The sequence below is a fragment of the Mesitornis unicolor genome, unplaced genomic scaffold (genome assembly GCF_000695765.1).
Source record: "Mesitornis unicolor isolate BGI_N332 unplaced genomic scaffold, ASM69576v1 scaffold31494, whole genome shotgun sequence".
NCBI classification, from domain to species: Eukaryota; Metazoa; Chordata; class Aves; order Mesitornithiformes; family Mesitornithidae; genus Mesitornis; species Mesitornis unicolor.
This window is the reverse complement of record NW_010178648.1, coordinates 1-17,224: the sequence shown is the minus strand read 5'-3', so window position 1 is coordinate 17,224 and position 17,224 is coordinate 1. Positions and strand designations below refer to the sequence as shown.

At 39.0% G+C, this 17,224-nt stretch overlaps 1 protein-coding gene across 1 annotated transcript in view; it reads left to right on the top strand.

Annotated features, from left to right (window-relative positions):
* LOC104539090 (72 kDa type IV collagenase-like) overlaps positions 1-7,820 on the top strand; it is a gene marked incomplete at its 5' end in the record, with an annotated part of 13,777 nt that extends 5,957 nt beyond the window's left edge. The window contains 4 exons of the mRNA XM_010182530.1: positions 2,562-2,698; positions 4,425-4,584; positions 5,314-5,423; positions 7,010-7,820. Of these exons, the coding sequence (XP_010180832.1) occupies positions 2,562-2,698; positions 4,425-4,584; positions 5,314-5,423; positions 7,010-7,113 (511 nt within the window). The remainder of the gene's footprint in view (positions 1-2,561; positions 2,699-4,424; positions 4,585-5,313; positions 5,424-7,009) is intronic.
* Positions 7,821-17,224: the final 9,404 nt, after the last annotated feature.

Sequence of the window (17,224 nt, the reverse complement as noted above, 5' to 3'; positions counted from 1 at the left end):
GTTCAGTATTCTGTATAAGCCCAACAAAATAGAAGTGTTTCACTTTCAGATACAGTTGAGCCAAGAACTATGCAAATACCAAAACAACCTGTTCAAACTGCCTCATGCTTTATCTAACATGCAGCAAGAGTGGACAATTGTTGAACTGTTTTGCTCTGGAGCGGCTTTGCCTGTCAGTGTTGCAGCTTTCCAAATATCAAGCAAGCAGCATTATGACTCACTTTTGGAATTCAAAAAACAAATGTCTATCCTGTGTCTATGATTCATGAAAATGATGATGGCATCCAACTGTCATACTACAGAGGAAAAAGGAGTAAATAGCAAAAAAGAGATCAGATCAGATTAATTCTTTCAAAACAGTTCTTCTCCCTACCCTCTCCAACCAAGGAAATAGAAGGGAATTACTGGAGGGGCTGTTGGCCATGGAAAACAGCCGAGCTTTTCCACAGGGCACAGAACTCACCAAGCAACCAGAGTGTCCGAGTACAGCATTTACATAGATGTTTTTGTTCTGAAAGTGAACAAAAATGCAAACTTCTAAAGTTTACCAAGACATTAAAATGACCCCCTGATTTGTTTCCTTTACATAACTGCATATAAGAATAATGCAAATCTCAATTGTTAAAATATAATGTAAGATACCTACTGTAACAAAGCGTTACATCTGTCTACAAACACAATATTAAATTTTAATCTGATTTAAAACATTTTAACATGTTCAAAGTGAAATGAGAAAGACAAATAACTAATTTCACCATTTCCTCAGTAAGCTGAGAAGAAATAAAAATACCTCCTACTTGATTTGAAAACAAAAGAAAATTCAGCTTGGACAAAGTTTCCCTTTCAATGAGAAAACCTCACCATTTTAACAAGTCCCTTGAAACGTGCGCTTTAATAAAAACCTGGTGTTCAAGTCTCCATTCGCTCTGCAAAGTTTGGAATTCATGCAGATAGCAATTATCGGTGCTGACTCAGCCATAAATCTAGTCCAAAATTGATTGAGAATTCTGTGACTTGAGTTTTTAAAGGAGCTACTTTTATGAATGCAGTGATAGAAATATTTGGTTTACAGATTTCCATTTCATACCATATTGGATCTGCTTTTCTGTCTAAAAAGAGATGCATGAAACAAATGCTACTATCTTCTAAGTGCTACTTACAGCACTTCATATATATTTAAACACTGTCAAGAGCAAGAGTAATCAGCTAAACAGCTTATTCCTTGCCTCTTTTTTAAATTAAAATTGAGTGATGCTCAGAGATGTTTTTGTAAATGTTAAAAATACAAATAAGTATGCAAAATGAGAGTAAGTTAACATATTATCTTAATTATTAGTACCATGCCAGGTTAAATTAATAAGTATTTTAATTAAGAGAAAAAAACAGTACAGTTGCCAGTTGTACTCTTCCTCATATCAAACACTATAGATAATCATAATTCAGTATGCAGCGAGTAATCATGCTTGCAAATGCATTTCAGAATGTGTCATTTGTCACAGCTAGCTCTGTTCACAGTCACACTTCTGTTGATAAAAGTACAGCAACTTTTTAAATGAAGTTAGATCCTCCAAATTTTAGGCAAAATCAAACTTCAGATTCAGATCCTGGCTTTCTCAAAGGTATACTTATTCTAGGTAGGAATGGATGCTGACTATTTATACACCGCAAAAAGCAAGGTGCCAATAGCACCTTGACCTTCAGGAACACAATAAGCTGTTTGACCTGGGAATTCAATAGCTACAGCCTGGTGCGACAGCGATTCCACCAGCTGACTTTTCATTGCATGACCACAGCAAAATTTTTGCTCCGTTGGGGAAAAAAGTTGTTCATTCTATGGAGGAGGAAATAGCAGTGTCATTTTTAATACCAAAAGCCCTCAGCACAAAGCTCTGCCATTTAAAGATAATTACAGCTTTTTAAAGCTTAAATCAAATTATGATCCTACTTCTACATAAAATAGCCAATAAATTACTCTTTGCATTTCTCTGATGAAAATTTTTAGTGCTGGCAGTTTCTTTTACAGCCAAGCTCACTTCCAAGCAGCTTGATACACTGTTATTAAATTTGAAATTTTAGTCACTACAATAGTAATTGCAAGAGCAATTCATGGAATATAAATCTCTGCTTTTGTCAGACACTCATCCATTTGCTCCATACACAACAGCAGGAGAGCTGTAACAGTTTAAACGCCTTGTAAATGAGTTTATTTGTATACTTAAAGCATGGAATACATTTTGCCCTGATGCAAAAAGCAACAGGAACTCCAAACCAAGTGGTGTAATCAGTGCAAGCAATTTCATCTGCAGTCCAAGATGCAGCTGTATTACATCATATATATATATAGTGCAACTGTATTAGCAACATGCTTCTAAATGAATTATTTGGCTTTTCAGTCACTGCAAGAAAACAGTTACAAGTGTTTGTTGCTGCTAAAGTTTGTGTGTGCATATGTGTCTATATGCACGCTTATGTGGCCTTTGCCAGAAGTTACGAGAAACAGATGTGCTGGTGAATTAGAATTAGTTCATTGTAAATCTCATACAATTTTCTGTTCTGCTCAGATTCATGTGGAGGACTGTAAATCCCCGAGGAAAACCCACAGGTCCTCTTCTTGTTGCTACATTCTGGCCCGATCTGCCAGAGAAAATTGATGCTGTCTATGAGGCCCCTCAGGAAGAGAAGGCTGTATTTTTTTCAGGTATTGGTTTTAAGCTTTAAAATTTAAGTAGTCATTTGCATAAATGTTGCATTCAAGCTCCATTTCCTCTGAGTTGTAACTGAGCGAGGCAATGGCGTAAGAGCCAGTATAGTCAGCAGGTATTGGTGACAGACGTTTGTCAAACATCCCATGCTGAGCATTTTAGGTCAAGGGCTGGATCTGAAAGACTCTCAACATCATTCAGTCTCCGTTACAACACAGGGGAGCTATAAACACCTAGAAAGGTCCATGCAACAATAAGCAAAACTACACAAGAGTCATTATTTAAAACAAAAAGTAACAACAACAGTGGGAGCTCTGTTTCATCAGTTACTGCTCTGTTTTTCTTCTGTTTCCTCTCATTTTAAGCTATTGTTTCTGTACATGTTGTTTGAGATTAGATCTTTTTCCACCACCACCCCTGCCCTGTACCTTTCCTTGTCCCCTTCTCTTTCGCTAGAGACTGACTTCCACTTTGGCTTCCAAGTATCTGCCTTGGTGGCTCATCAGGCAGAGGATGCAGGCGCCCATACTGGCTGCCACCATGGGAGAGGAGGGTGACAGGAAGCACTGTGCTGTGTGTTGTTAAGTCACACATATGGCTCAGCTGTACTGGCCAAATTAGTGAAGCTGGGAAGCTGCTTTCAACATGAAAAACTGAGCCAGCAAAACCTGGGCTCCACTGTAACTAAAAACATGACTGAACATCTCCAATCATGTAAAAACCATATGGCTGATGCTGCTGTATATTTTCCGTACAAGAGGGAAAAAAATAATGATAATCTATTCCACATGTCTTAAAGGCCATTTCCTTTAGTTTACATGCTTAAAAAAGCTTTATTTCAGGCAAGCCAAAACACTTCATATATTGCATATACTACATGTAATCCTATTACATCTAAACCTCTCTCTCTGCCTTTCTAAGTTCCAGGAAAATGTAACTAACCTGCCTTTAAATAAATAAATAAATAAAAGAGGTCTATCAAACAAAAAAAGACTGGTTTGAAACTGAAGTGTAACCCAACCCATCTTAATATACTTACTACTGAGACCACCCTTTGTTCCTGAATGATGAAATAGTCACTTCTCAGGAACTCAAACGCTACACTTTGCACTTTTCTCATATTCATACTGTACTTACTCTCTTTCCCACTAGCACAGAATCAAAGAAATGTCCTTTCATGAATGAATCTTTCCATGGTTTTCAGTGAATCCAGTGAGGGTATTTACTAATTAAATTAGCATTCCATGCAAAGAATGCAGAATACTAGTACATCTTCCACTAGTACCTATTTGGAGAGACATAAGAAAATGCCATATGACAAAAGACAACACAAACAGGAGCTCTCAGCAAAATCTTCCTGTCAATCACTCAATAAAAAAAATGGAAGGTGAATATAAAGATTATTAGCTATTTGTTTTAACATAACCACAACGGTACTAAGACAGTGTCTGCCTCAAAGACGAGACAGCTAAGAAGGGAAGAAGCAAGAGCACGCTGAGGTGATATCTTTTGCTAAGAGACAAGCAACACTTAGGAGGCAAAAGCGTAAGTTTTAATCACAGTACACCCACACTAATCCAGTGCTTCACAGACTGTAAAACACTAGGAAGACTAGCAGTACAGTTACTACAATAAAAGGTCACATAAAGAAACGTAAATGAAGAAATATTTCTCTGTATCTGACTGATAAAGCAGTGTTTGTTTGTTTTCTCCCCTACACAGGAAATGAGTACTGGGTTTACTCAGCCAGTAACTTGGATAGGGGCTATCCAAAGAAACTCACCAACCTGGGACTACCCCCTGATGTGCAACGTGTTGATGCAGCTTTTAACTGGGGCAGAAACAAGAGGACATACATTTTTGCTGGAGACAGATACTGGAAGTAAGATGTATTCAAGTGGTGCTTGTATGCTGTTGGCAGAGCTGTGTCTCTAGGGCTGAATGCACACTGGGGCTCAGGAGGCAGGAACCAAACCCAGTGGGTTCATCCTTTGAGAATACAAACTGCGGGCTGCCAGGACAGCACTGGTGGTGGTGGCAAATGAGGATGCTGAAACAGGGAGCATGGGTAGGAAAGCACTTTTGAGAAAACAGCTTGTAAGGGAAGAGGATATCTGAGAGTCTCTGTCAGGCTGCTTACTGCTAACAACCTATCCCTCAACCCCCACATCCCAGCAACTGCCTCATGTCAGTCTCAGACTCTGAAGAGGGCCTAGCTGTCCCTACAGTCTGCTCACAACTGCTCGGAGAAAACTCAGAGTAATTGCTTAAAAATGGGCTGATCACTTGAAGCCAAAACCTGACTAGATTGCCTTTGAAATTATTTCACCAAGCCATCAGGTTTGGAGGCACTAGATGTAAAAGGAACAGCAGTGTGACTAGCAAAGCATGCTGGGGATGACTGTAAATCCTTTCAGTAGCTGATGTTCCAGTCACTAATGCTCCGGTCACATTTGCTTTACTAATAGAGTTGGCACCGAGGAGATCTGAACAAACATGAAGTGTATCTGCTGGTACTGTGGGAAAAATCTTAAGCTTCAATTCAATATAGATTATGTTTAATTTTAACATTAAATACAGATTTGTAATGCAGGGATATAATTTTCTTCAGGTACAATGAAGAGAAGAAGAAAATGGAGATTGCATCCCCTAAATTCATTGCCGATTCTTGGAATGGAGTTCCAGATAACCTTGATGCTGTCCTGGGACTTGGTGACAGTGGTAAGCTGTACCTCTGATCTAAGCCACTAACAAGCTCTCTTATTATATATTATTTTTATATTATATATTCATTCTGCTGTGAAACTCATTCGAGACTTTAATTTCTTTGGTCCGTTAGTAGGAGCCAAATTCCCATTCTGCTTTGCAAACTACTGTTTTAAACAAACTTTTTTTGTCTCTTTATTTTCCCACAAAATATCAGTTGATAAATATCCTACTAATCAAGGTTTAAACTTTTAAAATTGAAACATTTAGGGAATATGAGCTCTGCTGAATATTTTTATCCGAACAATTAATAATAGTTATGCTCATTTCTCTTTTCATGAAGCTCATTTAATTTCAATCTACTACTAATTTTTATCATTTACTACCTTGCTGAACTCTTTGCAAAGCTTAACAAGAAAAAGCTTTTGTTGGCATGTTCCTCCTTTCCCTTTTCTTCCTCGCTTTGTTTTGTTTTGTTTTATTTTAAGGCTATCTACCGTCTTGTTTAAGTGCCTTGAAGCATCTTATAGCTTTCCATTGCTACACTGTACAGGTCTAGAAACCTGCTATACACATCAGACAGGACATGAAAGAAAGTAATCCATGATGCAAGATGTCCCTGGGTTCACGTTGGTTTTCCAGTTTGGGTATGGGGAAAAGAGTATTCTCTTTCTCGTGTAGTTTGAGACAGAGACTAAAGCAACTCCTGCCACCTAACGCCTGACGCACAGGATGTCCTAACAGCTGAAGGGACAAGAGGGCCAGTCCTTACGGCTTTGGAATTTCCCTACTTCTTGATAGCTCCATAGGTTCCTCAGTACCAGCATGCAGTCACAGCCTAATTTCAGCATCATCCTGTTCTAGAACACCCAGAATTTGCATATGATTGATAATCTTCTTGATCACAGGCATAAATGGGTTGTATTTTGCCCTTCTTTAACCTCCTATCAACTGCAGCTGAGAGCCTGGCCCATGGTTTTAAGTGGTCTCATATTTTGCACAGATACGCATGAATATCTGGAAGCACCACTGATCACACAGAATCATACACAGAATTGCTCGGTTGGAAAAGACCTCTGAGATTATCATGTCCAACCGTTCCTGTCTACCCACTAAACCATATCCTTAAGTACCTCATCTACCCGCTTTTTAAATACATCCAGGGATGGTGACTCCACCACCTCTCTGGGCAGCCTGTTCCGGCTTCTGACGACCCTCTCAGTAAAGAACTTCTTCCTTATCTCTAACCTGAACCTCCCTTGGCACAGCTTGGTGCCATTTCCCCTTGTTCTATCCTCCAGATAACACATGAGTCTCAACTCAGTTATATTCTCAGCATCTGTTTTGCCAGAAAATATTTCTTCCTAGAAAATTCTGGTTCACAAAATCTTAACCTGAATTCAGGCTCCATTTAACAAGATTTATTTTCTCCAGGTTGGGAACTATCCATTTTTAAAATACATCTTGTTTGTCGTATATAAATATTTTGGGAAATAAGTTTTCCAGTTCATCAAGCTTCATGAAATCAAACCAACAAAAAACCTTTGATCAAGAATCACGTGCTTCGTAATCTGAGTATGCTTTTTTATTTACCTTCACAGGATATACCTACTTTTTCAAAGATCAGTACTATCTACAAATGGAAGACAAGAGTTTGAAGATTGTTAAAATTGGCAAGATAAATTCTGACTGGTTGGGTTGCTGAACTTTATGAGAAATTAATAACCAAATATTTACTTTTTTGCTATACGCCTTATCTGTAATTAGAAATAGACCTGAATACTAATTACTGGACCAGTCTGGTACTGGCATCAAAACATTAAGTACCAGTACTGTATACATCAGATAATTTAAGTGTTTGCCGCCTCAGTATATGAAAGATGTTTACATATATATTCTGGTACAATTTTTCAGTTTTCATGCTAGTCATAGTAATGCAGGTAACAGAACATCCCTCTTTCTTTATTCCCCTGGTGCTTAAACACAGCATTGAAACAATTGGAAACTGGATCACACCCTGTGTTATACACATGCCCAATAGGCTCAAAAGAGATGTACCAGCAGTGCACCTTGATTTTTTTTTTTAATACAACTCTGTTATAAATAGATGGTTTGTCTTGATGTTTTTCACCCTTTTGCAAGTTCAATCATTACTTCCATTTATTTACATAATAATACAGAAAGACTGTCAAAGGCACAGGTTGCCTCAGGATTTGATTTGTGTTGATACATGATGGAATCATGGCAAGAAACTGTTAAAGTATTGTTTTAAAGTACTTTTTATTTTAATACCTTAGTTAAATTTAGCAATTTGCTTCATGCACTTTGTTACTATGATATAACTTGTTTATATGGATGGAATGACTCAGATTTTTTAAGTCAATGCATTATACACAAAAGTCAAGTATTATTGTTTAACTTGGTTCATTTTTCTGTTCTTTATAATATTGAGGTTTGTTTCAGTTAGGTTTTTGCGTGTGCATTGGGCAACAGAAAAAGTTCTTTTCACAATCTGATGGAATGTTTCTTATTAAAAAAATAAAGCAGAAAAGAATGTCCCACACATGAAGTACCAAGGATACAAATAAAATCAAATTACACTGTCAACACTTCTCATGGCCCGGCTTCCTTGTATCATTTGAAATTAGAAATTCAATAGCATGTTGCAGTGAAATACCTGTCAGAGAAAAGGCAATTTTTCCCCAGTATATAACTGCATATTGGATTTATTTAGAAACCTAGGTTACTTTCTCTGTTAGTTCTAAGATGTAACTGCAGCAATTTACATTAAAGAGATCATATGGTCCCATGCCTCCACGAAGCCCGCTGCCTCCTCAGAACAGTTTATGTGTCTGACTATTATCCACGCTATTTCTCCTTATCAGCAGCCTACCTCACAACCCAGACAGGAAGAGTCTGTCAGCACAGGCACATACAGTTGTATGTATCCTATAGGGAATATAAGCTTGAGAAACAGACATAAAACCTTATTCCTGCCCATGAGATCAGGACACCATTTGGCCAAGGATCTTATACAGCTTCATGAACATGAAATGCTTTGTGAGACTCTATGAACTGCATCATGCAAGTGGTCAATCCAGATCCTTCTCATCATGTCTCTCACATTGAGTCCATGATTCATGAAACTGGCTAGTAACCAACCAATACCTGAACCAATGATCAACTGGCTTCTTCTGATGTCCTCTACAGTTTCTTGTTTACACTCAGTGCTCTCCTGTTTTAAGCAGAAGTTTTTTACTATGATATTCTGAAAAGATACTACTTCTCAAGAGGCTTCATTTGCCAAATCATCTTTCCATTGCACATTGTCCAGATACAATTCCCTCTTTGGGAAAGTTCTGATTGCTGCAGACAATTCTCACCTGGATGAATCAGTACTATTTTCATCTATGCCACAAGAAAAGACAGCTATCTCCTTCTGAGCACCCTCACTTTCCTCAGAAATCATTAATTGCCTTCCCTGCACCAGCATCAACAAAATAAGGCACAAAACAAAGTACGTGTAATTGCAAAATGTTAGTATTCCAGTCAACACCTGGCAACCTCCTCAGGATTGCAGGGTCTACTGAGCCATTCCAGGGATAAATGGTCTGCCCTAGGCAGAAACATCTTCCTATACTAGTGGTGAAAATATTCTGCAGTGTTAATGACTGCCAGGAGTTCCTTTTGAGTGTTGCAATAAATTCTCCCCACAGAATTTAAGCTCAATGTTTTAAGCATCCTCAATAGTATCCCCTCAAGATTTTTATATTCTTGTGTCAATACGCCTCGAACTGCATGCTCTAGTATCTGTAATATGAAGGGTTTTGAAATATAGATACACTAAACGAACCTTTGCAATGGGCCTTTTCAGCTATGAACTTGCTAAATCACATTTCTACTGATGACTGAAACAGTTTCCTTTTCGTCTACAATGTATATGTACATGTTACATCTATGTTTTTCAATATTGGCAAATGCACCGACTTACCTGCTGTAATAACACCACCATAATCCTACAAAACTCTGCACAACTTATGGGTTTAAGGAATTCTGCTTAGTTTGTTTTGTTCTTGCCTGTGTAAATCCATTCTCCAATGACTGCATTACTGGCAGAAAAACAGAACTAAATTTTCTACCCTTAAACCAACTCACACTTCTTTGGGTTCAGTTGCAGACTGGCAACCTTAAGCTTATCACAGGTCAACTATAAGCACGTCTGTTTCCATTCATGAACTGTAACATTTGCCAGGTTATCACCTACATAGATCATAGGGCTGGAGGAGTATACTGACCCTTCTCATTAAGCTTTCACATTTGACCTGCCAATTGTCAAATTTGACAAAATGTCCCCTGAAAATGTCTTTGGGACTAATTCCACTTGCTGGCAGCCACTTTTAAAACCATGCTGCTGGAACCCAGAAACAACCTGCTTCACCCCCAGGATATCACCTACTTCTACAGTGTTATTAAATGGAAGTCAGGTTCACTTCAGCCTTTTTGATGTCGGGGCACAGTTGCACACAAGCTGCACAGGATCTGTGCAGACACTCTTGCTCCTTGAGCTGAAGGACATTTTCTATCAGTTAAGAGCCAGATAGGCTGCACCCACCCAGCTGGGCAGTTCCAATCCAATGGAGAAAGTTCAGTAACTGCTCTATCACAATAAATAAAAGGCAGTCAAGGCTACAATGAAATGCCACAGTTTAAATACTTAATAGACACAGCAGCCTGAACTGTGAATTATGCTTAACAGTTTGTGTCTCACTAACATGCTGTATTTGTTAAAAACACATTTACTTTCTGCTATTTTGTCATGATTTTACAAAGCTGCAGTTACCCATAAATTAAGCAATTTAAGCAATTGACTGTAACTGTGCTGTTCTTTAAATCAGGAAGAAGCAGGTCCTTTGGGCCCATTTTGGGCAAATTATTTTGATTTACAAACCCAGACATGCATGTTTTTAGCAGCAAAGACTGGGTGAACGAAAGTTCTGCTTCTAGAAGAGATGAAGCCAACAAATGAGCAGGCATTGGGCTCTGTGGGTGTCGTGGTTTAGGCCCAGTGCGTAACTGAGCACCATGAAGCCCCAAAAAGAGGGCTAGTCAATATAAGGACTGAGAGGGCTTCTCACCACTTAAACAGTCACGGGCAAAAGACAGACTCATCATAGGGAGAAAAACAAAACAATTTTAATTGGTTACCAAACAACATCAGAGTAAAACAGTGAGAGATACTTCTGTTCCTGGTTTCTTCATCTCTGCCTCTTTTGCCTCCTCCTCCTCCCTCTCCTTTCTTCCTTCAACCAACCTTGGTGTTTTTTAAAGATGTTCTCCTTAGGTCCCACTCCTTTCTTCGCTCTGGATTCCTTCTGATGGTTCTGAAGTTCCCGCCTCTCTCTCATTTGGGCTGGAGCTGCAGCGGAGTTTAAGCTTAAGCTGGGACTGGGCCAGGCAGGGCTGGGGCTGGGGCCACACTGGTCAGGGCCGGTGCAAGAGAGCAAGCATGAGTGCACTGCACTGCCCCTTAAATAGGTGAATTTGCAGGAGTGCTGATTGGCTTGGCCCTGGTCAGAAGTGGGTCTGACATTGGAGCTGGGGTAGCTTTTCAAGTAGCTTCTTACAGGGCTATTTCCATAGCCGTCCTCCACTACCAAAAACATAACCAAAAACCCCTCACAGAAAACCCAATACAGTGGGACCACTGCAAATGCAGAAATTTATACCTGCAAGGGGAAACAGTGTATTCCAGAAAAAAGTAGTCACAACTACTAAGGTATTTCAAGGTAGGGAACTGTGGTAAAGACAAAACCAAAACCAGAACAAAACCCCCAAAAACCAACAAAACCAACAACTCTGAGGCTCTGTCAGAGAAATGGCACAGTCAGGCAGAACTGGAGGTGTCTCAAAAGCTGCCAGCAAGGTCTCTGCATACCAAGCCTGTCAGCCTCACATGCTATTACTTGAAAATAAGTCTCCTTCTGGCATTGCCTTTCAAAACAGAAGTGAGAGCAAAATGGCATCTTGGGGTAAATCATCCAGTGCTGAGATTTACACTTGCACACAAACAGCCATAGTTTCACACAAAACTAGCCAGGAAGCTGGGTACATGGCTTCCCTCCACCCCAACTGAAACAGCAAGTCTTTACCTGCAGAAATAAATGGGCTCAAATTTTCTGGGTGTACCATATTCAGTATAAATAACAGAATTCAACGACATTCATTCATTCTCATCATTACATTAAAAATATTTTTAATAAGATTTCCAATTAGTCTTTTCTTAATTGAGACAAATATCAAGAAACCCTGTTATTATCTCAGCACTCTTTAGTCTAGTAGAGAAAGATACGGTGTGAACCATTGCCTGGAAAAGAACATAAACTGAAAAAAAATGCACACTTTACTAGTGGTAAAAACAATAAATCTGTGTACCAGGCTCCTGAAACAAATGAGAGGTGTTTTCTTCACAGTTTTGTTTGGTTTAGGGTTTTTTTATGTTTTCAGATCAAGACTCTCTGCCTTTTTTTTTCTTCTGTTGTTTCTCATGTGGTTAAAGTCTCTTCTATTTAGGTCCTTCTAAAATCCCCATTCGTAGAACTTTGTAGGACTCTCTTTGTGAATAATAACTTTCATCTATCCTTACATTTAGATGCCTTCCTATATAGTACTGTGTAGCACTGTCTCAGTCTTCTCTCTCTTGTTTTATATCCCTGATTATGTCTGTACAATCATGGCTTCATTCTGTGCTCAAATAGATTAATTCCAGTTCCTCTCAGTTTCACGCACTATTTTTGAATCTAGGAATATCCTGAAGCTAAAAGGGAATTTGTTTTCAACCCAAAATGTAGGGCATATGCCTAAAGGATCTTCAGCTTTCAGGTTTTGCGTTGGCTTTTGCTTCAAGCAAGTCCTTAGACGAAATGCATAATATATCAAAGCACTCCTGGCCTTTACAGATTTTGCTTTGGTTTCACTGCACTTTTATCACCTCTTTATTCTTTTGTTCTTTCAGCTTTGTTTCTTACATAAAAAACTAGAAATTGTGACCAAAACCCGAAATTGTCAGGGAGGAGTTAGCCATTACCTGTTAATCATCAGTTCAAACTCACTGTAGGAAACAAGACCATGTCACCTTCAGGTATTTTTGTCTACACACACTATTTTTGCATGCAAATTCTGTACTATGGACAGAAATATTGGGAAATAAGACAGGAGAAGTTGCAAGCAGATTCTGCCCTTGATTTGCTGTATTTTTTAGTGAAATCATGAGCTTAAAGAGAGCTTTTCCATTTCAATCTCAGCACTCCTTCTCTGTTACTACATCTGCTACACAGACTCTTCCTTTCTACTTTTCATTCTGAGTTTAGAATAAGGGTGTTTCATCTATATGTATTCGAGCCAGAGAGGCCACGTAAGAATTTTAATGCCAACTATTTTATTATATATTTATCCTAATAAAAATGTGTAGATATTTATGTCTATTTCCATTTGCATAAAATACTCTATACTTGCATTACGCAGAAGTTCACAGTTGAGACTGAACATCTGGTATACAATGCATGGCAAACTGACAGCAAGACATGCCCCTATGTCATAGGTCCTAATGTCTAATGTAAACAAGACAAAAAGTGCAGAAGAAACTGGGGAAATGAGGTAGAATAGGGTAAGATATTTGCTCTGTTATAGGCATAAGAAAGCAATAGCACATCAGGATTTAGGTCATATTTTCTAAGATAGTCAGGAGTCAAAAATTGCAGATGAGCCTAAACTAGACCAAGGTAACCACCTCCTGCTTCACATCATAAAGTATTTTTAAGAAGGCCCAGCAGGTCTAGCCACGTCATTCGGCCATGTTGGTTTTGGCAAGCATTATACATAATCACACACGCTTGGGTTGCATTAACCTGAAGGCTTCAAAACAAGGTTACTTTCCATCCTTTTAAAAACTGTTTTCTCTTCAGAGTAAACTGGTGCTTATCGCAATAGGGTCATGCTCTCAACAAGTACTCTTCACTTTGTCTACTATAAACATAGCTCATCTTGCCACGTGGCAAGCTTTTCTGAAAGATAACCAAGCATTTGATTTTCAAAATTAGCAAACTGAAACCCTAAAAATGTACAAAATCCTTGTATGAAACTGCAACCTATGAAGTTGTTAAAGAAGTGACAGCTCCGGAGGTTCACACTTCTTATTCAGGATCTGAATCTGTATTTCTTCTTCAAGCAGGAATCCCCACTGACTTCTGTGGGTAAGTACGTAGTAAAGAGCTGACTCCCAAAGTTTGGGATCCAGGTGTGCACACTTCCAAATAAAGATGACAATATAAGCCACAAGCAGATTTTAGCAGGGAATGAAGAAAATCCAAATTTTAAAACAGTATGAACATTTCATGATAAGCTTCTCATCTGTTATCCTCCAATCATAGACATAACTATGCACTCATACACCAACCTAATTTGACAGACACTCGCAGATGCCATTCTTACCAGGTTACCTTCAGTACAATAAATACAACTGATTTTTCCACTGTGTTAGCAATTCTTCACATTAAATTACTGAAAGCCACACTCACCAATACATCCAGAAAGCTATTGAATAAGGATTGCTTATAATGCTATGAGACCATGAAATAAACACTGCGGTGGATTTTAGCCTGTTAAAAGCTTTCAGCATGCTAGAGCTAATAATCAAACTGTAAAAAAGCACTTCATCTGTTTTCACAAGGTGTGATAGGAAACGCAACTAGACAGGCAGGTTAAAACTGTGTAGGCAAACTCTTGTCCAGACAAAGTGGGAAGCTTGCCTGGCCAATTGGACATCCTTTTGCAGTCTCGTCTATACCATTATTTTTCCAGCTGCTAACTCCTCACTTGACATCCTTCACTAAAGGCAGCAGTAAGAGAAGCTCTCAGCACAAGTTTTTACGATTGTGAGTACTGATGTCTCACAACATAAAATAAAAGTTATTTTCCCTCACTGAGACCAAGTTTTCCACCAAGACAGGTCCCTGCATTTGGGAAAGTATGTCACAAGTCCAGTTTTCCGGGGGAAAAAAAAAAAAAAAATCTAAAACAACACTAGCTGCAAAGGTGGCCCAGAAAACTGACCAAGGAAGCCTGTTGATGATGCCATCAGCCTGAGCAGTGTGGATTCCCCACGCTGCATGTGGGCAAGAATAGCATCTTGGTAACCTCACTGCTTTCACAAAGAGCGGAGCCCACCATTTTTGAGCTAAGGATTCCATGCACCTGTTCCTGAACCTCCCTAAGAGAATGATGGCTCTGTGCTGCCATCATTCCAAGCCACACGGATATCTGCAAGCAGGCTCAGAGTTACGGTACATCGAGTACCTGCGACTGCCTTGGTCCAGCCATAGTCTCCACAAGTACTATGCTGACTAGGGGGAACCACACAATGGGCAACCCCAAGAAAGAAAATCTGTGTAACTAATTCTGCTGCCGGACCACCATCAGAAAAGCACTTTGAACACCAGCTGAGCATGACAGCCAACTGGTACTGTGCAACAAAACTTCCCAATGGAGAGCATTTCTCCTCCAACCTTCCTGGAAAGCTTAGATATATGAATGCCCCAGCAACCTTTGCACAAGTGTGACAAAACACACTGCAGACACAGTGCTGCAGACAGCACTGAATAAAAACTATTTGCACCCACTAAATAAGTTCAGAGAACTCACTTGCACTAATTGACAGAATGTGTGACTCCAGCATTTAAGCCTGGATTCAATTAGGGGGAAAAGCCCATAACCAGATTCAGGAATATGAAAAGCTCCTGAAAACACAGCAAAGAATACTCCTCAAATTGAAAGATGCACGGATTCTGAAACCTCACAGGCCGTCTGCATGAAAACGGAAAATATTTCTTTTTAAAATAATTCTAGTCCTTTAAAAGTTCTGCTCCATAAGTTCAGGCCATGCAAAACTGGATATGGTCTCTGAAAATTAAAACTAACATCATAACAAATATTGCTAAAATATATTATGTTTCTGTGGCACACTGACAGCTTTTAGTGTTACCGAGAAAACTGCTGTCTATTCAAAGGTTGTTACACACAGGCAGTGAAGTCCTGAATTCATGAGGAATTATTCTTTTATGAAGTTGAAGAGGTCTAGAGTCAAGGGAACAGATTCTTTCTCACCTTTTTAAACTTTAGAGGTAACCACCAAGCCTAATTCACCGTCCTCATTTCTCTTTGGAATATTTCATTCCTCCTCATTACTATTTTACTCACTGCTGGCAAAGGAACCTGAAGGGCTTATGAACACATGTTACAACATCCATTTAGGTGCTCATTTTTTAAATTAACTTCAGCTTTTTTCATGCATTGAACTGGCTCTGGTTTGTCTACTTAAAAAAAAATACAGAAAATGATTCACACTTTGTCTGTAAATGTACCATGAATCCTAAATACTTTGCTATGTAAGTGCAAAGATCTCTCAAGTCATAAAAGAATCCATACTCCCAGCTCCATAGCTCTTCCTTAGCACAATAAAGCCCCACAGGAGAACCACCTTCCCACATTACCTGATCAAAATTTTACGAGAAAAAAAAGGCCCCCTTGGCTTTCACACTCCTTGTGGTAATACGTTCTAGATTTTCAAAGTGACAAATCACCCAAAACGGACCAATGGCAAATGCACTGTTGGTTTTAGGTATAACTGGAATGCCATGATTAGAAAACTATTCAGAAGGTCTATTACATTTTCCCCTTGAGGAGATACATGAGTAAAATTAACTGCAGCAGGTAAAGAAGTAGCTCCTAGAAACAAAGATGCTGTTTTAATACTTGTATCTTCATAGAAGATATAGCTCCCTTCCTTGACAATGCTAAAATTCTTAAGAATTATATTTACATAATGGAGTATGACCTGAATAACTGTGGCATGTGCAGAGATGCTGTGGACACCGCGCAGCACACTGAGAAAATGCCACAGGAGCCTCTACAGAAATTACGATGGAAATAGTACAAGTTCATGAGATTTACACAGTCCTACTTTCTCCTAAGTTAGGAAATAAGCTGCATCCTCACTAGACCCCTACATACAATCCCAAGGTATGCAGCTTATTCACAAGGGCATTTATGAAATGTGGATGTAAACTAGAAGTGTTCCTGAAGTTCAAGGAGAGAAAAGTCTCTGCAGTGCCAAGAAATGGCTTTACAATAATTGAGGGGTTTAGAGGAAACCAAAGGAGAGTTATTGCAGTTGACACAGCATTGCTTTTAGTTTGATTTTACCTCCACAATCAGCAAACAGGCTGCCATACACAAACATTTGAAAGGAAAGGGCAACTCTGAAATACTTCACTCTGGGTAAGGTTTTCAGACAAACTACTGAGTCCAGTAACCGGACAAACAATGCCGCTTGCAGGCTAAAATAAATCACTGCACCAGCCACCCCATGAAGCTCATTCATGGAGAACTAATGAAAAACACATTCAGCAAGCTCAAACCCACTCCACCCCCACAGCAAAATCATGGCCCCAGAACAAGCCTGTGTACCAAAGGCAGCACAGAAAACAGCTGTATCCCTCAGTCTTCAACGAAGAAGCAAGAGACTGTCAAGCAGGGGGCTTGCAGGATTTTCTTCTCTTTGTGTCAGTTTTTTTGGGGTAATATCAAGCTATTCAAGAAGATAAAGGTTATTTAAACATCAAAAGGAAAGCATATTTTGTTGGGAATAAGTGTGAAAATGCATTTACAAAGGCATTTCCTTAAAGAGAGAGAGAGAGAACTGTTGTACTATCTTCCACGATTCTCATATATACTCTGCTATATATATATATATATATATATTT